Here is a 24334-nt window from a genome sequence, read left to right as displayed (position 1 = left end):
AAAATATCACTAAAGGAAGAGAATTTAGACAGGAAATTTTGACTGCAAATTTTAGCAGGAGAAGAAACTTAAAAATGAAGTAGAAGTGTAAATGGTGCATCTCTTTTATAACACTTATTTATAGAAAGTACTCATCAATTCAATATTTTCCAATTGAAATTTTACATTTTAAGTTGTCAGCTTGAATTTATACTTTAAAGGTTTCTTGTACAATCTTGAGTTAGAAGCTTTTTTACGCCTTTTTAAGCTGGATGGCAAATCACCATGGGTTTCTTTTTTGTTTTTTATGCATAAACAATCCAGAAAGTTCAGTACTAAAAATTAAACAGGACCTCTAAATTAGCTGCAGTGCTTCCATGACAAGATGTTGGAGCTGACATTTTGGTTTCCTTCTAAGTGCTTGTACCCATAGTAAGAGTACTTCAGTGTATAGAAACATATGAAAAAGAGGAAAAGGGAATCTTCAAATGGTTTTACCCAAAATTTAGCACATTCATATTAATTTTTTTATTTCCAAACAGAAGGATAATGAACATTTTCATTGCCTAGCTGGAACTCCTGAACATCTGTATCAGAGTTAATGTTAAAAAAAAAGTTCATCACGTACCACTAGGTTTCCAATCACCATGACTAGCATGAAAACAATAAGGCACATGGTTTGGCCTGCAACCTCCATGCAGTCCCACATGGTTTCAATCCATTCCCCACACAGCACTCGGAATACAATCAGGAAAGAGTGGAAAAAGTCGTGCATGTGCCAGCGAGGGAGCACACAGTCACTGGAGATCTTGCAGACACATTCCTTGTAGCTCTTCCCAAAGAGCTGCATCCCAACCACAGCGAAAATGAACACAATGATGGCCAGCACCAGGGTCAGGTTCCCCAGAGCCCCCACTGAGTTGCCAATAATCTTTATGAGCATATTTAGAGTAGGCCAAGATTTTGCCAATTTGAAAACTCGAAGCTGCAAAACAAAAACACAGATGAACCTTTAGTGTTAGTTACAAGATAGAAGATAGGTCCAAGTTTTTTAGCAGAGCTTACCAATTTCTGTAGATTAATTTGTTCTTCAGTAGTACCACATTATTATTTTAATATAAAGCAGGGAACATGAAGTATTTGTCAAAAATGCATTGTTTGTAATTTCATTTCAGTGATGCACATAGTAAAAAAAGTAATAATTTGTGGTTTTATGACATTTTATTTTACTATTTTTAAATGTCCAGTTACAGTTCATTCTTGAACAATTCATAAAGACATTTTAGAAGTTTCTACACTTTTCATCACTGTCACTACACCTTTCCTGGCTTAGTTCCATATTCCATCAGCACCACATTAGGCCTTCCATGCTTAGATAGAGGCCATTTTTTTTAAGAAAAAACTTAAGTCGATGCAGACATTGCAATGCCCATTCAAATCACAAACATTAACTTAAAAGTAATATTCATTACCCAAACTATTAGGTTATGTGAAGTTGGGTACCATTGCAAGTAGTGCTAAATAAGTCAGTTCTTCCTGCTCTGTGTATTAGTAGATAAGGTTTTCAAGTAATGTGGTAACTATTGGTAATAAAGGCTTTTAAACCATTAATCTTGTACCTCTAGTAAACACATTCATAAACTAGTCTGTGCACTATACTAGTTGCTATAAAAAATACATTTCTAGTAGAGTTCAATAATATTTTGATTTAAATGTTATCTTAAAGTCAGCTTGTTATGATTCTGTTATATGTAATGGAGTGACAAAAAGTTTATTGTTGGTGCCCATTAAAATAAATGTGAAGAGAGGATCTGCCAAAGTTCTTTACAAGTACCACAAAGTAATGTTCACGATACAAAGACTAAAAATTTCATTATTATTTTTGCTGGTGACAATATGTATGTTTTCACAGATATTCAGCTTTTATTATTCTTAATTAAATCACTATAAACATTCACAAAATTCTTAAAAGGTAGCTATTAGTGTTATTTTGGCAAGGGATACCAGTTGGATAGATGATTGATAGGATAATTTGATACTAAAAGGTGTCAAACACCTTAAATTTTTACTTACCAAACATGGCTTGCAAATTAGGCACATATGAAAAATAATGTGATTCATTAAAGTATTTAATATATATTTACAAAATATGGTAATTATTGCAGGCACCAGCATTTTTATTTCTTGAGTGAGATAATTGCATGCAAATATTTAATTATCAAGGAATTTACCAATCTGAATGACCGAAGAACAGATAATCCTTCAACATTTGCAAGACCAAGCTCCATTAAACTAAGGCTAACGATAATACCATCAAAAATATTCCAGCCTTCTTGGAAATAATAATAAGGGTCCATGGCAATAATCTTTAGTACCATTTCTGCTGTAAATATCCCAGTGAATACCTAAAACAAAATGTAATGAATTGTTATTCGAAATTTATACACCTGAGGAATTTTTTTTTAATCCAATGAGTTCTCTTACCTGTTACTATAAAAAACAACTGATTGCTATCTCCAAATGGCATCTAAGTATTTCTAAACACTGAAAACAAGTAACTAAATCAGGATTTATAGTGGCACAGAGATTTAATAAACATATAAAGAGCTATTGACCAGTCAGCAGTTCAGCTCCCTGGTATGTGCTGGACTATCCGCTCAGCAGATGATGTGATGTGACCTGGTGTTTTAAGTCCTGTTTGATGAGGATGGTTCCAGTAAGAAGACTTGACAGCAAGTATTTTCCTAGCTTACAGTCTAAAAAGATGATAGTCTCTAATGTCAGACTGTCTAAGCACAGACTCTCTAAAGTCTGTCTTGACAGATAGACAGGGGAAGACAGGGGAATTAGTAGATTCTTGTCCCATGCTTTTTGTAAGAATATAGAGGTTTCACATCTAGTTACCATGCTGTATGATGGCTATTTCCTTTTAGGAAAATGAACTTCAGGGTGATAATGTTATTTGAAATATCTCTAAGTGCTATATATGAAATTATCAATGCATCTTAGTGTTTTTAAGTCCAGAATTTAACTCAACGCTTTCTTGCAGTGCATAGTGATCAGTGGTTGGTGCAGCACAACAAAAAGTTTGAGAGCATATATTTTTGTAAAAGTATTTTCACTGCAGTGTAATTGAAAAAAAATGCCAAGAGAAATTATTAGTTTGAATATTTTATCAATTTTATACAGAAAAAAATGATGATATATCAGTACCATGGTAAAAATAGCATAATCTACCTTAACATTTGAAAGAAAAAACTAAAGGTAGATGTCAAGAAATCTGGCATTCCAGTGAAGACTGCCCTTCCACACATATTCAGTCATTCCATTACACTAGTTAAAAACATATATTCATGAAAAATAAAGGCTCCAGTAAAAAAATCCTTTTACCTGTGAAAATCATAAGTACCATTTCTAAACTGATTATAAAAAGATATTCAGGAATAAATTTAAAATAATGCAATACATTTATAAGTTTCTTCTTTTAGAAAGGGGTATTTTTACATTAAGTAGTGCTAGACAAACTACTTACCAGGTTCCCCACAGAAAGGACACTGCTGAACTGTTCTGTCATTGGGTAATGTTCCATGGCCATGAACAAGGTGTTTAAAACAATGCAAATAGTTATAGCAAGATCAACAAATGGATCCATCACAACTAAATTGACGACATGCTTTACTTTTAACCATGGACTCCAACAATCCCAGATCAAGAATGTATTTGCAAATCTGTACCAGCATGGTGGGCATTTCTGTCTGGATTCTTCAAGCTCTGAAAAAAAATTAGAAAAAATGAATATTACAAATGTATCTTCTGGAAGCTCTTGTTTAAAATATGGGAGAAGGTTATATCAATCAAATAAACTGCTCTCACTAACATGAGATTTCCCATGTTTATCTACCTTAAAATAAGCCATTTAATTTATTTAAGATCCTCTACCACCAGTGGATGGTGAAGTCTATTCACTAAAGAGTAAATCATCTGATATAAATGTCTAAAGAGAGAAATGTGTTTGTCTTTCCCAGGAGAGAAAGACAAACACATTTGTGGTTGTGTGTAGTAGGGAGAATCTAGACATTTAGTTTAGGTTACTTAACTTGCTTACAGCAGATATCTTAATTTCAGATATTAAAAGTCAACATGAATCCTTTATGAAACTTATACCAATCCTTTATGAAGCTTACAGTAATATATACTATATTTTCTGTTTGAGGCTCTGGTAATCCCCTAGATACTATTATTTTATCTCTATTAGTCCACAAAGGTAATATTTTGGAAGGTGTCATGAAAGATGATTAACCATTCAGATTGTGTAAATGACCTTAGAAATTCTCAAAAGCCCTTTGTATTTAATGTTCAGATTCCACATGCCAGTTTCACATTTACAAAGAAAATTATGTAAATAATTTCTCTGTACATGTTAACAGAACTTCACTGAACTGCCTGTCAGATAAAATGCACTAAATACCTTCCATTGTATTTGTAAGTATGCTGGCTATGCTCATTGCTCTTTGTCTTGCAGCAGACTCTTCCAGCATTTCCATGGAAATTTGATATGAACTCAGTCTTCTTTTCCTTATTTCTGTTTCTGTAGTGGTGCCCTGTAAATGAAATACTGAGGAATTAGACCATCCTTTTCAACAGCCAATTAACAGTATTTACTGCATAAATATTGTAGTGATAATCAAATCAGATGCGTGCAATGTACCATGTTTTTCACTGAATATTTCTGTTCTTGTCAGTATTTCTTCTTCATTGAAGGACTCAGTGGGAATTTTCTACAGTGGTACAAATAATCAACTGCAGGACCCAATACCAACGCAGTGTGGGACTAAAGGTGGTTCACCTTCAGTCATTTAAATGACTGGCTGAACAAAATTTTTGCTTGGTACCTCCCTGATAGTGATAATTGTAATAGTAATAATAAGATATTTTTTTTAATTACTATAGATGAAAAAGGCTTGCTTATTTGAATATTTGAAAGAACATCTTAATTTACAGAAGTCTGAAACTGAGACTAAAATGTTATATAATTTCAAAGGTGCATAGGAACTGTACATATTTTTCTCATGAAAGGTATGAGAAAAAAGTCCTTGAGAAGAATTCAGAAAGGAGTATTTCTAATAACTATCATGACAGTAGAAGCCACCTTTTATTTCATTTTATAGGAGTTTTCCTATACATATTTCTGAGCTATAGCCTTATTTATATATTGAATATCTACTTTGTTGAAGTGAAACTATGTACAAATTGTCAAATTCAATTAATCTTTCTTTTCTATGTGTAGATCTCTTGCTGAAAGAAAGAATATCAGACTTTATGAAGGCTTAGACATAGGAGGTTGAGGATTTTTTTTTCCTTTATGTTGTCTTCATTAGAAACTATTGCAAATTATTTCTTTGAGAAATTATAAGGAAGGCAGAGATGAGGAATAAGAGAAAATTCTGTGTCTGACCCAAACTGTAATAAATACTGGCTTACTTACAATTACCTCTGGTATAAGCTGACCAGTAGGTGAAGTCAGAGTTGAAGGTCCTCCAACCAAGGAAACCACTCCATTGCAATCCACAGTGCTGTGCATCTTCCCATTCACTGGAAGGGCTGGTATCATTCTAGATGACACACTGGCCTGACTAATGCTGCTGTTGCGCCTCTCTCCATGTCGATTTGGAACAAAGAGAGAATCTCTTCTGCTCTCATTGTCTTCAAGAGTGCTGTGTTCATCATCAGCAAAGTCATTTTCAGATCCTATATCCTTTGCATGACCTCTGAAACTGAAAATGCTGGTTTTGCTGTTGCGTCTTGGTGAGAACAGAGAACCACGAATGCTTAACAAAGACTGTAAAAGATTTAAAACAAACCAAACAAAACAGCATCAGAACTAAAGTTGAAAGTTCTTGGCTTTTCAAAGAATATTTACAGTGCTGGAGGAAGGATAGTCCCTTTTTTCTTCCATGGTATAAGTGTGTCCACTAGGGGAATGTGTTCACCAGGGGACCTGAAGCAGAGGGGAAAATTTCTTTTAAGGTAATGTAGCATGACTGAGGAAAAGTTGTGCAGAAGACGTAAGCAAGGTTGAACAGTTCTGAGTGAAGAAGGTGCACTGAGCTGGCATGGACTGTGCTGGAGACAGTTTTCAATATCACTATCAAAATTTTGAAGGTACTTGTCTTTTTATTCCTTCAATTACAGTACAGAGCTAAAAGTTTCACTTCTCTTCTTTATCCCCTGGATTCCTAGGGATAACAGCTAATAATGCTCACTCATCACTTTATTCTGTTTTATTTGGTAGATGCAGAAGTGATCTGAAGTTTGCCATTGAAATCCCTCTAAACTGATGTAAGGAACGTGACTGACCTCTTCCCAATAGGCTCAAGAGTGAGGGAACAGGATCTAGAAGACAGAGGGGGCAGCCTGGGGAAGCTGTGGAGATACAGCAGCAGCGCTCTTAGACATAGCTCTCCGGGGACCATAGCAGGTTGCACACACCTGCCAGAAGGTATCACTTTGCTATCAGGCCACTCAAAGAGAGTATTCACCAGGGACACTGTTACCTAAAGATATTCCCTTACAAGTGAGAAAAAGAAATCCGTGGTTGTTGGTAATTCATCTTTTAATTACAGTAGAAGCCAGTTAATGAAGTGTTCTTCTCCCTTGTTACATATTTTATTAACAGCATTCATGAATAAATAAAATGAGTACTAATTGTGGAGAAAAGTAAACTGGCATTCAGCCTTCTTCAGTTCTGCATTTTTGCAAATCTTCACATCTTGGTTCATCAAAAACCTGGTTTGAGACTATTGTCACTTTTTCACTATTTCTGCAGGTGGAAAGTCCTTATATATAATAGCAACGGGTTTGATCCCAGGATAATTAAAGTGAAAGTGAAAACTATCCTATATTATATAAACCTATGTTAATATTTCAAAAATCAAACACTGCAAATATACATCTATCAACCCACGTGTATCTCTGTATATGCATGAGATGTATAAATTCATATATTATGTGTGTGCTGCACTGGTAGAACTGCCTGTTATAAAGTCTGGCAGGTGTTTACCATTAAGAGATGGGGTTTTTGCTGCTCTTACAGCTACACCAAATTTTAATAGTTTGGGCTGAAATTTTCTATGCTTGCTGTCAGCCTCAGGCTGAGTTACTTGAAAAATACCAGCCAAATTATTTTGCTAACCCATTTATGTAAACTTGGCTGGAGAAAAAGTGCTGTTTTGTTTATACTGAAAGAAAATTTTATTAAGAAAAACCCCTAGTTTCTATGGAACATGACACTGAATTCTGATAAAACAGTAAACTAAATACTGCACCCTTTTTACATTTCCTTGTAAATATATCTGGGCAACGTACACTCCTTCAAAAAATGACATGCTCACCAGGGTTTCATCTGACTACCAGTGATAGCCTTGTTCTTTTAGAGAATGTTCCCATGGCTGCTATGTTTTATTTGCAGGCCAATCTTTCCAATATGTGTTGCCACATTTTGAGTACAGCTAATTGGATCAGCCCCCTCAGGGATTTGGGAGAAGTAATGTCTGTTCTGCAAGTCCCTGCTGCATTGAGACAAAAGATTTAAGCCAAAATGGCTGCAATTCTAACACATGCAGAGGTAGAAATATACGTGTCTAAATGCTATCAGAAAGTAAGGACTGAAAGGAAGGTTTGATTTTTCTGGCAAACTGCATCATTCATCTGCATATGGAATATGGTATCAAAGGACAAAACCTCTTACAGGGCCCAGCTGAGCAGATTATCTCCCCTTACCATTCTGCCTCGCTGTTTCATGCTCTGGACTCTATCTCACCAGGGAGATTCTCCATGGTTAACAAAACAAATGAGCTCTTCCTTTAGCAATTCTACTGTTTGCAATTCTTTTGCTCTTGGGGCACCTAAGTTTTAGTTGTATGCTGTCAACTTTTGCCCCAAAGCTTTGTTACAACTGAAAAAAACCCCAAAAAATCTTTCAAGAGCATCTTTAATGAAGAAGTTATTCCTAACCTGGGTGGTATGCATAGGTAAAAGTCATCTATTGGTTCAAATCACACATTATCATTTTGAAGAGATGCATTTTGAGTGATTTTTTCTAAAAATGCCATAACTGTTTGTAGCCTTGAAATAAGCCAAGATAGCACAGAATCATTTTGGGTGGAAAAGACCTCCAAGATCATCAAGCCCAACCTTTTGACTGATCATCACCTTGTCAACTAAACCATGGCACTGAACGCTATGTTCAGTCATTTCTTGAGCACTTCAAAGGACACTGACTCCACCACCTCCCTACTCCCTGGGTAGTCCATTCTGATTTTTTACAATCCTTTCCATGGAGGAATTCCTCAAATTCCCCTGGCCATCTTGAGGCTATTTCCTCTTATCCTGTCACTGGTTGCCTGGGAGAAGAGGCTGACCTCCACCCAGCCACAATCTTTCAGGGAGTTGTAGAGTGATCAAGCACCCCCCAAGACTCTTTCAGGTTAAATACCCTCAGCTTCCTCAGCTTCTCCTCATAATTCACTCTCTAGATCTTCACCTTTCCTTCTCTGGACCTGCTCCAGCACCTCCATGACTGTCTTATACTGAGGGACCCAGGACTGGATGCAGGATTCAGGGTGCAGCCTCACCAGTGCCAAATACAGAGGGCATATCTTTGGGTGACATAAGTGACCCTTTGATTTATGGAAGTAGAGATAGAACTTTGTATTAAATGATTTCCAGAGGTCCTTCATAAACAATTTGTTTTCCTATGATCGAAAATTATTCTCCTGGATGCAAGGAGAATGATGAAATCATGATTTCTAATGAAAAAGATCAGTATGACTAAATTGCTACACATACAGGCCCAGAAGATCCCCGTGTAGTTTTTCCTTATTGTGTCCTTATAGTGCTAGTTTTCTCATTATTTCACATTAAAGAAGCTAATTAAGGAAAATAATAGAAATTAACAGTAATGTGAGATTTCCTGTGCAGAGTATTTTGATGTTGCAGTCTGCTAAAAAGCTGACATATTTGTATAGTTTTGAAATGGATCCAGAACAGAAAATGTATGGTCCATTAATGCATATATATGAATACTAATCTTTCTTTCTCCAGTCTACTAGACACATCCTCAGAAATACATTTTCAGAAAAGTGTTAACTAAGTTTATAAGTATTCTTGATATGTTGTTTTTATCCCTAATAGAATGGGTCAAACCATCTCAAACTTACACTGTGAATGGTACTACCACTTCCTTCCCTTACCATTTTCATAACTTCCAATATGTAAACTTGCTGTAATATCAGTGAAAATAAAAGTAGAGTAGACACATGTGATTTAGTAAAATAGAGTGATGTACCTGGTGAGGAGAAGTGAGCCTTTTTTCATATGTCAATTGACTTCCTTCTGTGGAGAAGCGGAAACTTTTCCTTCTGATACTGTCCTCTGATTCAGACTTGGGGAACTTATCGATATCTCCTTTGTCCTCTGCTTCAGACATTTCTTTCTGTCTTCTTTTCTTCCTTCTGTTTCTTCTTTCTTTAGCACTCTTTGAGCTCAACTTTGATGCTTCTGAAGAGCTTTCCAGGAGTTCTCCTAATCCCCCTACACCACTGAAATCTCTTGATGCAACCGATGCCGCTGCTACTGCTGCTGTTGTCTGTCAGGTTACAAAGCAAGGCATTCTTAGTAGGCCAAGAAAGAATAATTTTATGGTCTTTTATCAACTGTTTTTTATTATCACTGTGATAATAATGCTCTTCATACACTCTTGAGTGTGTAAATATACCCAAACTAATTGTACTGAAGACAAACTATTGAGTTGTACAGCTCCTCACTGTTTTGCAGCAAGAGTTATTTAAGCACCAACTTCGGCAGAACAATAGCTACACTATTTGTTAAATAATTGCTGCACAAGACATTTGTCTGAAATAAAGGAGTCTTAAAACTGTTAACATAGTGCTTTTTCATGTATTTCAGACCTGTTATTCCATTTTCACTTTAGAAAAGCCCCACATCATAGTCTAATTCAGCGGATCTCTTCTGAGCTCTTACAGACAAAACTAATGCCTAACATTCATCCAGTGAGTTAATATATCAAATCCAGCTAGCACCCTGAAAGCAGTTGAATCCAGCCTTTCCTCACTGTCCTCACAGCAAGAATACTCTCTTTACTTTCCTTCTGCCTTTTCTGGTACCAGGCACAACCCCTAGACACATCTTCAAGTCCTTCCTCCCTCTTCACATTTCCCCTCCATATGTCTCACTGTATCTGCACTCTAAGTCTTTCTTACAGATATGCAAAGATACATTTATTTCCTGTTGGTGCTACAGCCTGAGAGAAGAAAATAGGTTTAGATTTCTTCTCTGTGGAAAGGGGTGAGATGACTTACTGGAGCAGAGTCATCCCAAAATTCAGGACCAGTATCTTTAACTACAGTGGTCAGCCTACTTGTTTTGCTTCATTAGAGAAAGGTTCTTTTAGTCATGAAAATAAAAAAGAATTGAGAGTATGTCCAGTGCTGTTCCTCAAAAGAACCGTGGGAGATTGCGATGAAATTCTGTAGTGGAAATATCTTTAGGGAGATGATAGGCTGCTCATAGCTTACATAAAAGGGTGGTATGATAAATGGCAAGAGACTAGAGTTATATAACAAAGATGACTAGTAATTATCCAGCTAAACATATTATATTCAATGCCAAGTATTTCAGGAATGATGACATACCTGTTTATAGCAGGAAAGGATAGTTTGAAAGCTCATAGTATGAATTAATATCTTTGCCACAATATACAACCCATGCTATACAAGTTGACTTGATACAGACTTTTTCTGCTAAATGGAGTATTAAGAGGATTCTGAAGGGTTTATAAAATAAAAAAGCAATACTCAAAATTTTGTCATACTGGTTCCAGTATATCATCCTTCAAAGACTCTAAGAGAAACAAAGGCAGCAGATGCTGAGTCATCACCCATCTACTTCATATAGTAGAAGTAAAGGTCAAACAAGTGGAGCAATCCAAAGACCACTGTGATGACTTAAGTTTGTGGATGAATAAGTTTGGTGTCAAAGGAGTGAAGAGATGGGTCCCAAACTAATTTCTCCCTTAGCAACTAATTCAACACTTCAGTGATCCACCTTGTACTGCCTACTTTCATCTAATATTTTCACAAACAAAAGAGATCCTGACTATAATAATGCTTTACTTATAATGAATGTAGTGGTCACTCATTAAAAAAAAAGATCACTTCCAGGGTCTTTATTCAGCCTTATTATAGTCTCTGTTTCTTAATCTATTCTTTCTAAGTCTGGATCAGCTTCATTTCCCCCCACTGTCAGATACACAAACATCTAGATGAGCCTGCTGATATCTTTCAGTATAATGTGATTTAGTGCCTTTAAGGCATAAAAATACCAGATTTAAGAAAAACCCAGCAATATGCACTTTACTGACATTCAACCTTTCTAAATTTGATTTTTGCAGGATTCTACTCTTTCTTTAGTAATTTGGAAGGGATAAAGTTTACTGACTAAAATAAATATATGCTAATGAGATTTCACAAGTCATACATAAAGGTTTCTTTTCAAGCAAAAGACAGAGAGTTTGTCTTTTTGTTAGCACTTTATGGAGTCATTCTAACTCAGAGAAAGTACCTGTAAAGTATTACCAAAAATAGAGTTTCATAGGAGTTTCAAATTTGCTAGCATTTTATACACACTGTCCTGTTGAAAATGACTAAATGCTGTTTGAAAAGCAGTGGAAAATCAGCCCAGAAATTAAACAGATGGCTGACTCACAGACCTGAACTCCTGCATATATTTTACTTTCAGATAAGAAAAGCTTTCACAAAAGTATCTACTAAAATGCCTTTTTTCATAAAACTTTAAATAATTTTCTTTTCAAAGGAAACAAAGATTACTTGAAAAGAATTCTGAAGGAATATCTTTGTTATGAATATTGCTCATATTGCTCATTGAATATTGCTCATTGCTGGTTTTGAATATTGCTTGTCTGTTCTAAGAATACATAAACTTCTAATTTACTACAGTGTCAATTAGGGATTTTTAAATTAATCTTGCTGGATAGAAACCTAGAAGAACACTGATTACAATCCTTCTCTCTATTTGATGAATATTTGGGGGGAATTGTTAAGTACATCACGGCTGGCAATTTTAACTGAGATGTAAACCAAAAGTAACATCACTAGACAAATAAATAGATAGATAGATAAATAGCATTTTTCATGCTATTTATAAGATCTGTAACGTAAAAGGACCATTATTTATGACTACTTAAATCAGGTTTCTAGAGCCCTCTTATGAAAAACATTTTACTTTTACAGTCATTTCATGAATGAAGTAACATTCTTTTCTGTACCATTAGCTTGCTTTTTTTACTATTTGGTTAGTTCCTGGTTTTCATTGGCTATTTCCACTTTTACAACTTGCATGGTAAACATGCAAGACCTTTTATTTTCTTAAATTCACTGCACAATTTGTTTGTGTTCTTAATCATAAAAGATCTTTTTCCTTGCCTTAGGAACAAGGTTGTTCAGAAAGTACAATTTCTATTATCACCTGAGCTTCTTCTTGCTGCTTCTTCAGTTGTTCCAGCATCTGCTGAAATTCTGCCTCCTTCTGCTCTGCTTCTTCCATTGTTGCCTGGTTCTGTTCTTCATAGGCCATGGCCACCACAGCCAGGATCAGGTTTATCAGATAGAAAGAGCCCAGAAAAATCACCAGAACAAAAAATATCATGTATGTCTTCCCAGCAGCACGCAGTGTCTAGAGAGTAGAAAGCACATTTATGTATTATCCCACAACTTATCTTTTTCAGCTCATGCAAAGACAAGCCTATTTATGTGCTTTTGGACATCACCAACAATTTACTATTTATGTCATAATAATTTCTTACCAGCTGATAGAGGTTCTCCCAGAAGTCCTGAGTCATTAGCCGAAACAGTGACAAGAAAGCCCAGCTGAAGGTGTCAAAACTTGTGTAGCCATAATTGGGGTTTCTGCCCGCTTTCACACATATATATCCTTCTGGGCATTGCCTATGGGAAAATCAAACACGAGGACTTAGTCAAAACTTTTATTCCCTTCTAGAAAATACATGTTATTTTTTGAAGACTATGCATTATTTTTCAACAGAAAATCCACAAATTACAATTAAATTAATTCAGAAAAGAAAATTCCCAAGAATTTAATTAATAGCATAGTAAATGAAAGATATCCTTTTCATCCACTCACCGGGTTGAAATTACCTTAATATTAAAATTCTCCTCAATTACATTTTGCAAATAGAATCTTTATTCCAAATTAATTATTTCCTGGCAGAAATAATTGCTAAAATGTTGTTAAGGTTACAGACAGATTAAAAAATATTGTTAGCTACATCCAATTGTAGTATTAGGGATTTCCCTCAATAATATTGATATGTATATTTTTAGTAAACCTCTTCACTGCTGCCAGTCAGGCATCCAAGTTCAGCTAACAATTCTAGGCATATAATTTGGCACATGTAAATAGCAGAATTTGCCAAAAGTGAGAGTTAGGCTTGAAAAATAGATTCAGTCATGAACTATGAAGTCACTGCTGTACTTTCTTGATATTTTCCATTTTCTCTTTCTCACTTTTAACTTTTGTTTCCTCCTGTTTTCTTCAATCAGTAAATCATCAAAGGAAACTTTAAAAAAAATCTGATCTCATCAATAATACCAACTTCATTTTCCAATCAAGCAGAAAAAAGGCTGTTAATTGCTATTTGGTTTAGCCAGAGTGTAAAAAATTTTGACTTCAGTAAGAAATTCTCACTTAGCTACAAAACTCCGTAAGTTCTGTAACCCTGCTAAATATGGAGTTGCAACTAGATCTCATGTTATTTCTTTTCCTACAGAGCATAACACAGAATGTTTGAAAGGGTCTTACCCTGCATCAGAGCTATTACCACAAAGTAGGGCATCTCTTTGTCCTTCCAAAATGTAAAAATGAGCTGTGTAGAAAGCATTAGAAACATATATGAATAGATCAAATAAACCTGAAAGCAATACAATGTAAAATAAAAATAAATTGTGCTTAATCATAGTAACTAGCTATTGATCCCTTTATAGCTTGTTTAGGAGCCTTCCTGGTTGCTGTATTTTTTATTGTATGTATTTGATCTCTGCAAATCAGTGACTGTAAGCAGTTCTACATAAGTCAAAAATATAAACCCCTCAATGTTCTTTACTTGGTCACAAAGAATTACACATTTTAGCCATAAATATATTAAAATAGTTATATCAGATATTCTTACTTTCATCTTCAATGTAATCCTTCCAGTTAAACGTGCTCACTGTCATGTTAACAAAAGTACCGTTTTCATTCATTGTGCTGTTAAAGTAGGAAATAATGTTTATCTCAAAAGTAGAATTGTCTGGAGGCCACTGCAGGCATTTATTCCTCAGGTTGCCCATGAACAGCTGCAGCCCTATCAGCGCAAATACACTCAGACAAAACACAGTCAGGATCATCACATCCGAGAGCTTCTTCACAGACTGAATCAGGGCTCCTACAATGGTCTTCAGGCCTGCAAAGAGAAAAGGTCCATAGAATTATCAAAGAGTATCTTTGCCCTTCCCATATAATTAAAGAGGCCATGCAGACATTTAAATATTTTTTATTTCTTAAAAGGTAAAGCTTCATGTGCAGCCTCAGAGCTTGTGAAGATGAATGAAAAAGATTCATTTTTATGAATATGCAATGTACATATATTCCAATAAATCGAATATATAATATTCTCAAGCAGGAAACTTTATCAATCATGCTTTCCTGGTACAGATTTGATTGCATTTACTAATTTTTCTCTGCATTAAATATACTCCAAATAATTCAGTTGCCAGTTAATTCTAGACATGACTTCGTGACAGTGCAAAGCAGCATGAGATAGAATTGCTGGTAATTTAGAATGAAAAAATAGTTTGCATTTGATAAATTTTCCTGTGCATCATTTCTTTCCTTTTTGGTATCTTCTTTTGTTGTTAATTGCTTATTTTTAAGACTAATGTCATTTTTAAGTAGTTAAAAAAAGGAAAAATTTCATAACCAAGAATGCCATAGCACTAAGCTTTTGTAATGTAGAGACAATTTGTCACAATAAAATGCAGAAAAACAAAGCAAAATAACCCAGAGGCCTCATATTTTGTGTTTCATGCAAGACTCTGTTAAACTCAAAGGCTGATTTTGCAAAATAAAAGAAGCTAATGCTGAAAAGGCAAAGAATCATAAACTAAGTTAATGATCCACGCCTTTTTATTTCTTTTTTTTTTTTTTTGGCAACATGAGCAGCAAACAGCAAGACTTATGCTCACAGGAAGTGAATTCAATGGAACGAAAGTCAGCCTCGGTGTTTAACCTCGCTCTCACCTGGAATGACTGATATTGTTTTCAAAGCTCGGAGAACTCTGAATGTTCTCAACGCTGAGACATTGCCCAGGTCCACAAACTCTGTCACATATCTGTAATAGGGGAGTTCACACACAAACACAATGACAGCACACAAATAACAGTTGGAGATACGAGGGGCCTAACACCTGACACCAACTACTTCTTACCTGGAATTACAGAAATAGTTTTCAAAGCTCTCAATACTCTGAAAGTTCGAAGAGCTGAAACATTGCCTAGGTTTACAAATTCTGTTACATACCTGTAGGATTAAATCACAGTTATTCAGAATTGAGGCAGAGCTTATACTAATTATGTGGGTCTTCAAAACCTCTGTGGCAATACTAGCAATCATACTTCAGAATTTACCTGTCTCTTCAGTACATTTCACTTTAATAATTGTTTTCATCAATTTTGCTTAAATGTCATTGGAGTGAAACTCACTGATTTGTATTTGAACATCTAGTTAAACTAATTAGCTTGTAATGGGACGGTAACATGAAGTTAAAGGGATGGCTTCATTTCTGGTGAGCAGAAAAATGTAGGCCATGAAATTAGTGTCCCTCAGCAGGAATTACACTAATGGCTGACACTCCATTTCAGTTTCTGCTGTATTTTACTTTGATTTATGAATACTAAAATGTGTTATACAGTGTCTAAGCTTCAAAGGTTGCAAAAATTAAATATGTTTAAGTAAATACATTTATTAAAATAATATTTACCACTAATTTCATGCCCTATAAGCTTAAAAAGTTCTTGAACCACTTACGCCATTAAAATGACACTGAAGTCAAGCCAGTTCCATGGATCTCGCAGAAAAGTAAAACCTTCTAAGCAGAAGCCCCTTGCAAGAATTTTGATAAGTGATTCAAAGGTATAAATTCCAGTGAAAGTGTACCTGAAAATCATCAGAGCAGGAATAATGGATTTTTGCATGCTTACAGATAGTGCCGTTCTTTAGCAAAGATTACTTAGAAGAAAAAGTACTTAGAAGTGAAAGGAGTAAATTATTAACTTCACTTGCCCTAAATATTGTAGTTGCTGTTCAGTCTTTGTTGAAATTTGAACATGATATATATGCTACTCATTTTCTAAAAGGTTGGTTTAATCTCAGTTATTGTACTTACAAATAATTTCTGATTCTAGTACTTATGGAAACATTTCAGACTTTGATATTTATATGTACATTCTTTGGCACTCACAGGGTTGCCTCTTTGCTTGCATTCATAAATCAGGTAGATGTCTAAGTGTTACAAAAACTGAAGAATTTTTTTTTATGTCTAAATCAGAGAGTTTTGTAAAAATCAATTCTGGATAATAGCTATACTAATGCTGTATTACATGTTTATTTCTTAAATAATCATCAAATATAAGAAAGCATGCCCAGACTATTATTCTCAAAGATGGGGAGCATGATTACCAGCTTACCTGGTGTGGGAACAGCTATTCACTTAACAACATAGTCAGTTATAACCAGCATAATGCAGGCACTTCCTGAGACCCACTTGGATCTCTGTGGACTTCCAGAATAAAGGAGCTCTACCTACAGACCCTACCGCTCTCCTTTCAGACTCTCTGCAACTCTAACAAGCCATCATCACTGTTGACTGGGAATGGGTTAAGGGCAGTGGTTTCTAAACAGGGTTCAGTATAAGGTTAATTAGTGCAGAGAAATAAATAAATAGATAAAAACCAGTAATGGCTCTTTGAGAAAAGGAAGAAAAGAAGCAACAAGTGATTAGAAGCAGGATTTCCATGAATAAAAACAAAGGGCTTTGAGGAACACGACCTAGTGGAAGGTGTCCCTGCATGCCAGGGGTTGGAACTGTATGGTCTCTAAGATCCCTTCCAACCCAAACCATTCTATGATTCTACAGTATTTCAGAGGAAAACATGTATCTGTATTTTGTTAGAGAATAAATATGCATTTATAACCATGAACAAGAAAGAGAAATATTCCTTATTTAGGTCAGCTATTTGTTGCTCTTTCATAGGTATGGCCCTTTCCTCAGCAGTTTGAGTTCCTTGCGGTTTGTGGACTGTGTATCCTTCTTGTGGCAGGCACTAATGAGGTCAAACCAGCAAGGCACGATAAAAGTCCCGCTGTGATGACATCATGGATACTCAAGCAAGGTATGGCAACAATTTTACATGCACAATTTTACATGCACATCTGTAGCTCCCTGTCTGATTTACAGCTCAGAATATCCAAGGACAAGACCTCCTGTTTTTACTGCACAGCAGAAGTTCAGATATTCCTCAGGCATAATTTTAGCAAACATGGTGTTACTCCTAAAACATTTAAGTTGTTCAGGAGGAAATGGGAAAGATATTGATGGTCTCATGAAATCTGATTCTTCCTGACTCTGGACAAGCCCATTCTGGCATTCACATTTTAATAAATACTTCTTGTTTGGAGTCACACAAAAACAAAGATCTAAAAATAAAGAAGTAAAAATGTTTAACTTACTCTACATTCTTTGTCCAGTCTGGAGGGTTACTCATGGTCATAAATACACAGTTTGTCAAAATAGTGCACATGATAAGCATGCTGAATAATGTAGGTTATAGTTAAGGCACATAAGTCAAAAAAGCAGAACACCTTTGTAACACTGAAATAATTTAAAAATATTAAGTGCTTACAAATGTGTACAGATAACATCACACTCCAATTAAAGCCTAAAAACAAAGCTTTACACATAAAATTATGCATTTTAAATGGTATGTCATCTGGCATATTATGGTGTATTTCTATAAAAAAATGCAATACTTTTGTAATTATAGCAGGTTTTAAATGAAGTTTAAACATATCTTTAACTCTGTAAATCATGAAATGACTACCCAAATGTACTCATTTAATACAGCTGGTTGGATCATTCTAAAAGATCTTTAGTCAGAGGTTGGTTGTTTAGGCCTGAGTTTTCCTTTGAACACGATTGAAGCATATTTGAAAATACTCTCCTTTATCCCAAATATTTTATAGAACACCTATCCCAATGCTGAAAACACAATGCTGAAAAAGCTGCTCTTTACCCATGCTCTTTTGTCCTTGCTAAGTGAGTCTAGTTCATGAATAGTACTACTGGTCTTGCTAAAAGTGTGACCTTAGATATGTTCAAGTGCAATGGTTTGTTACTAATGTGGCCTTAGCTGCAGGGCTCAGTATGGGATCAGGTCTCCTTTTAGATATAAAGCCTGATATTTAAACTCTGACAGATTTAGGTGGTTCAGTAGAGAATTCTCTCGGCAGGGATGAAGATCATACTGCAATTCACATGTGATATTGCTCCTTTTTTAAATGTGAGCAACATATATTTTTTTAGCATAGTTCACTCCCATGGACACAATTTGTAGATCCACATGAAAAGTATTATTTCACTCATTAAGTATTTTTAAATAGCAACGCTTAAATCAATATTAAGAAAAAAGGATATGAATGTACCAAAATCTTGATAGCAATTTTTCTGATGGGATTAAAAGGAGTTAAAATATACAAGGCAGATGTGGCACTGAATCGGAAAATTGCTTTTCCCTTATTCAATACTATGAAAGTCTGCAAAAAAAAAAAAAAAAAGAAATACAAAATTAAAATACAGTGCTGGCTACATATATATCTTCACCTCTTACTATCAATTTCCATTTGCCACCTGAGAGGTACAAGTTCCATTCTAATGGCTACCTGTAGTACAAAAATAACTTATTCCTATTAATGCAATGGAGTAAGTTTTCCACAGCCAATTCTCAAATTGCAAAATTTTCCAGCATGTGAACTAAATTATGATCTAATTAAAATTTGTGGGAATTACAAAAAACAATAGCAATAAAAACAATAGCAGTTTATCAATAAAAGCAAAATGCATTATTTTGCCACTAAAATATTTCAATTTTATTTCTTATTAAGTCTTTGATTAAAGTGATTCAAATTTATCAAATGTATTCCACCTTGTGAGCAAACACAAACAAAACCAAAATAGCAAAAGGACAATTCTAAATGGCAGTTTGTATTTGGAACAAATACTTGACAGAATTATATACACACATATGTATAGTGATAAGGAGAAATTGTCATTACAAATCATTCACAAATTAAAAATTTGCTTTAATTTTCTATTTTAAATACTATTGCCAGCTAACATAGTTCTGAGTAGTGTGAGACAAACAGATGCCAGGGTTTGGCATCCTATGGCAACAAATCTAAAAAAAAATTAATTCTGGTTTGCTTGTTAACAATGTGCTCTTACTTTCCCTATATGCGAGCAGAAAATTTAGCTAGTGATTATCTTTTAAAACTTGGTCCAATAAACCTATGGTTTGTGTTCAGTTTATTCTGTTTCTGTGGGCAGTCGTTGCCTAAGTCTATTTGTCTATGAATGAGGTTTACTTGCATCTTTGGTTCTGCTTGAAATTTCTTCAGGACATAACTATTCTTCATTCCTTTTGCTCTTCCTCGATGGTAATGGCTCTGCTTTATGTTACCATAATAGAGTCTTTGTTACACTCTCAGCAGAGCTATAAAGTATCACTGTTCTCCATGTTGATTTCCATTCTCTGTAAAAACTTGGCTGTGGTCAGAAAAATTCTGCCCTCTCTGTGGCCTTTACTGCCTGCTTGGACAGCAATCTCAGGGAAGGAAAGTAAACCACTCCACGGCAGGAAAGAAAATAGGTAAAGAAGTGTTGCTGGTGAGCAGGCTCACAGAAAAACATCAAGCTAACACTGAGGGTGGCAGAGAAGGGACACACACTCCTTGGCATTTCTCCCTGCCCTAGAGTCCTTCGCCCAGCTGGAAATGCTAGAAAGATGTTGCCTGTCCCAAGGTCACTGCTGCAGCTGAGCCTGAAGACAGACTAAATTCACATATGATTTCCTCTGCACTGACAAGTCAATGATTAAGGGTAGTTTCTACTATATACCAGAGGAAGGATGACTGATTCTAGACCATGATTTAATGTTTCCATTTGTTTTCTGTTGAGCATAATTATACTGCTAGGTAATATAAACACAGATGTCACCTGTGACTAAAGATCCTACAGGTTACTAATTGTTCTCAGATACTAAGAAGTCCATCATTAGTGTGAACTTTTACTTTTGTTCCAAAAAATCTGACTACTTTTTCTGATCAATGGAGGTTAGAAACTATACTTCAGAACTTCCACGCTTTCTGAAACTTCACTTGTTCAGACAACTTTATCCCTGAACTCACTTATGCAACATTATTCCTGAAGTTTTGTAGCTAGTCGAGAAAAGGGTTTAGTACTGACATTATATTGTAAGAATTTCCATGGAACTGTTGTCATAACCCAAACCATATAAATTTAAATAACCCTTGGCAATGCTACTTCTTTGAACTTTAATTTCTTTACATTTACTTAATAATGTATATACTTGTATTATCTACAGCACTGTTTATTTAACTTTGGCAACTGTTAGGTTTTGCAGTTGCATATAGATTCTGCTTTATTTTCTGTTCCCATTAATGAGGCCATAATTTTAAAACCTGTTTTGCAAACCAAAGGCAATCACAAATTTAGCCACAAAAGTGACAGTATTATTTGCATTATTTTTTTCTATCAAAAAAAGTTTCTTTGGAGTTTAAAGTGTTTTATGCCTTGATTTTTTATAGTAGCTCAAGATCAAATTTCTTATCTTGATGACAGCCTGGAAAACTTCAAGCCATCAAGAGAGCAACTGTGTCCAGTTCTTTCTGTTTCAGAGAGATGGGAAAAGATAGTCCCAAGTACCTCTCCATAAAACACCTGCATTTTTTAATTTAGGGATGTTCATCTTCTTTCACTCTCCTCACCTCAACACTTTGTAGTCTATCAGAAACTGAGAGAACCTCTTGATGCTGCCAAAGGAGCAAACAGAAATAAACAAGAGCATAGGGGAAAACTGGCTCTAACTGCCACCTGTACTTTCTCTAATCAGTGCAGGACCAAAGGTACTTTTACTTGTTCCCAGGTTGGACTATTTCAGACCCTGGAGGATTTTAAAACAGACTACAACTAATCCCAGCTGTGGAAATATACTTGTTTTTTTCCTTGTCTTTCCCTTAACTCAAATAACACCCGTCCGCTTCCAATTGTAAGCATCATTGCTACAAGACCAAAACCCATGCACTCTACTGCAGATCCTGACTTGTAAAAATTCAAACTTTTTACTTGAATGGATCTGTTTGAACTACCTTTTCTATCTCTGAGTCCCTCATTTGCGGATCATGTGAAAAGGAAGACTGTGCATGGCTGTGCAAATTGGAAGGGAAATGCACCTCTATTAGGAGTTTGCGTATGTTGCATTCACACGTGTAACTTAGATGCATTGCTTTTATTTCATAACTCTTTGCTCTGGTCTTTCTGTATGAAAACTCTTCAGAACACCAAAAATGTATTTTTTCAATTCCTTCCTCAAAGGTTTTCCGTGGTCTTCTGGAGACTTCTAATTGACAGCTCTGCAGTAGAGATGTATCATAGAAAACCCAAGCACCTCAAGCAATTGTTTGCATTGTGGTAGTTTCATATGAGCCAACATTTACAGAATCTCTATGCTACATGTATAGAGATAAAAATATTCCATATATATGTTTGCATATGTTCTATAGCTGTACAGAAACAAACAATATGGTTCCAGTCCTCTATTTCACTAACTTGAGTGGATGCTATCTTGTTATCTACAACGATTTCCATTGCAAAACCAAGCTTAGAACATCTATTTTGTCATATCCAGTCTTACCATTACATTGTAAAAAAACAAATTCCCTCTGTGCTCCAGTTCAGGCAAGACCAAGGAGGATACATCTTCCTTACAATGAAGTAAATAGCAAGTAACTCAAGAGAATTTAGGCAGTCACAATATGGAAGAGCATAAATCAGTTCTGTTAAATAAAAGAATGGTTCTGGATATTTAGCAGATTGATAGTTCTAACCATCATATTTTGTGATTAAGCTTTTCTAGTGTATAAAGTTATATTCTATTTTGTGCAAAACTTAATTCACTCACTTTTTTATTGATATAATATGGGTCCAGGTCTTCCAAAGGTTCAGACACCATTCCTGGAGGTATGTCACCATAAATAAATGGCAGTGTCTTTCCTGCCTCCAAGTCACTGTTTGGTTTTGGACCATTTTCATCATCATCATCTGTATGTTCTTGCTTGGGCTTTTTAGCTTTTTCTTCTGCAGAACGCTTTTCAATAGCTGCGAGAGAATCTCTAGTAAAATAGCGGAAGCTTTCAGGTCCAGGTGGTACCAGCAGTGCCTGTGCCATGTTTTCATCCTGCAAATTTAATTACTTTTAGCTTCTTGCATAAGAATGACCTATAAAAGAAAATTAAATAATTTAGGCAAGCTAGATTGTACCAATAGGAAAAACCCCAACATTTGGTCAGAAACTCTTTCGAGGTCTAAATAGAAATAGAAGCAGCATATTTCAAGGCTGAATGGCAGTTAAAATCAATTGCTCAGAATTTGTTTTGATATTTAATAAATTATTTTTCAGCTTTTTCCTGCTGATCCAGAAAAAGACATTTCTTTTTCTGCCCGCAGATACTGCTTTGCCTGTGTCCTTGGACACTCCCAGTTAGAGCAAATTGCTGATAAAAGTGTTTTAACAGTACAGCTTTTTTTTCAAAAATGCAAGTATAAACGCATATTCTGTGAGGTACTGCTGAAAATTGTAAACCTACATTCTACAACTTAATAAATTTTATCTTTCCATATTTTTTCAAGCTCAGTAATACAACTATACAAACATGAATACTTTCATTAAACTAAAAAATTTTGCACAACTGGTTTGCTCAACTGTTTAAATGACAGGAACTGAATTATGGGAGGAACAAGCATAATTCTTTCTTACTGACACTTAACTGTGGTGAAGGCTAATATTAGATCCCAGAGCAGCTTAGGTTGCATTTATTGACTTTTAGCTGTGAATCAAAACCACAGTCCTTTTAAGTAAAAGTAAACAGCATGTATAATTAAGGCTATATGGGAAGAGGTGCTGCTTCTGATTCTTTGCAAGGCAAGTGTCATAGTACTATTTCAGACTGAAACTCATCCGAAACCTGACTCTGGTTCACTGTGAATGGCTTTAGTACCAGTGGTGGATGAAGCTGCCTTTTCCTGCTCTCTGCATTGAACTCTCTACTGTACAGCAGGTCTCTTTATGAAGTCCTGCAGTGCATCAACTGAAAGCAGTGTTATTTTTCACTCTTCCAAGTCCTTCTGCAGCAGGATCAGTTATTTAAAGTGATGTGCTGTACAGCATAGTTGAGAGGTTTGAATAGCTGGAGGGAGAGAATGGCAAGATGAAGGCAGATATGGTAAAAGAGTCCTGCCACCAGGGAATAAATTAAAGCCTTACTTGGTGTCTACTTCAAAACAGTTTACAGCATACTGTTGTAAAAATGTTAGTTATGAGAACCAATTTTAAGAGTGAGTTTCAATGCTTAACTAATGAGCTTTAATTATGTTTTCTGTTACATGAAGCCATGTAGCCTTTGCTGCATTACTTCATGAATGTGCAACATATGTATCCTGGAGATGCCACATCTAAATTTGATTATAATATTCTGCTCATTTGCACTCATTCAATAGTCCTTCTCCTAAAGCTTCTTGCCTGTCTGAAGCAGTTTGTAGAAATCCACACACACAGAGACACACAAAGTGCTACAGTAATGATCTTATGAAATAAGATATGTGAAGGCTGAAGGGGATGTTAAAAAGTGCTTGAAAAACCTAGAGTTAGAAATTAGAGGAGAGAAATAAAACAGCATACTCCTAAATCTGAATTACCAATCCAATGACATGGTAAGGACTCATGTTCCTATGCCACCTCAAGTCTAAATCTCTGGAGTGGGTTCACAACACAGCATCCATCAGTGTGTATGATCAGCACTGAGGTCACTAAAATAATTCAGTCAGTAGATTATAGCACCAAGCAGGTAAGT

General features: G+C 35.4%; 1 protein-coding gene across 9 annotated transcripts in view; it reads right to left on the bottom strand.

The window, feature by feature from the left end:
* Positions 1-24334, bottom strand: part of LOC135450478 (sodium channel protein type 2 subunit alpha-like) — a 66871-nt gene that overhangs the window by 29312 nt on the left and 13225 nt on the right. For 5 of the 9 annotated variants that reach the window (XM_064718705.1, XM_064718708.1, XM_064718702.1 and 2 more), the window contains 15 exons: positions 22387-22703; positions 18826-18943; positions 17861-17951; positions 16160-16288; positions 15373-15464; positions 14264-14536; positions 13897-13960; positions 12881-13022; positions 12544-12750; positions 9326-9625; positions 5465-5818; positions 4448-4580; positions 3512-3750; positions 2211-2384; positions 608-964 (listed from right to left, as the gene is read on the bottom strand). In XM_064718705.1, coding sequence (XP_064574775.1) covers positions 608-964; positions 2211-2384; positions 3512-3750; positions 4448-4580; positions 5465-5818; positions 9326-9625; positions 12544-12750; positions 12881-13022; positions 13897-13960; positions 14264-14536; positions 15373-15464; positions 16160-16288; positions 17861-17951; positions 18826-18943; positions 22387-22653 — 2940 coding nt within the window. In that variant the 5' untranslated portion in view covers positions 22654-22703. Of the gene's footprint in view, positions 1-607; positions 965-2210; positions 2385-3511; positions 3751-4447; positions 4581-5464; positions 5819-9325; positions 9626-12543; positions 12751-12880; positions 13023-13896; positions 13961-14263; positions 14537-15372; positions 15465-15560; positions 15653-16159; positions 16289-17860; positions 17952-18825; positions 18944-22386; positions 22704-24334 lie in introns of all 9 variants that reach the window. The other 4 variants (XM_064718707.1, XM_064718710.1, XM_064718706.1 and 1 more) reach the window with 4 other exon arrangements.

The sequence above is a fragment of the Zonotrichia leucophrys genome, chromosome 7 (genome assembly GCF_028769735.1).
Source record: "Zonotrichia leucophrys gambelii isolate GWCS_2022_RI chromosome 7, RI_Zleu_2.0, whole genome shotgun sequence".
In the NCBI taxonomy this organism is placed as follows: domain Eukaryota; kingdom Metazoa; phylum Chordata; class Aves; order Passeriformes; family Passerellidae; genus Zonotrichia; species Zonotrichia leucophrys.
Note: the sequence above shows the minus strand (reverse complement) of the source record. Positions and strands in the feature narration are given on the sequence as shown.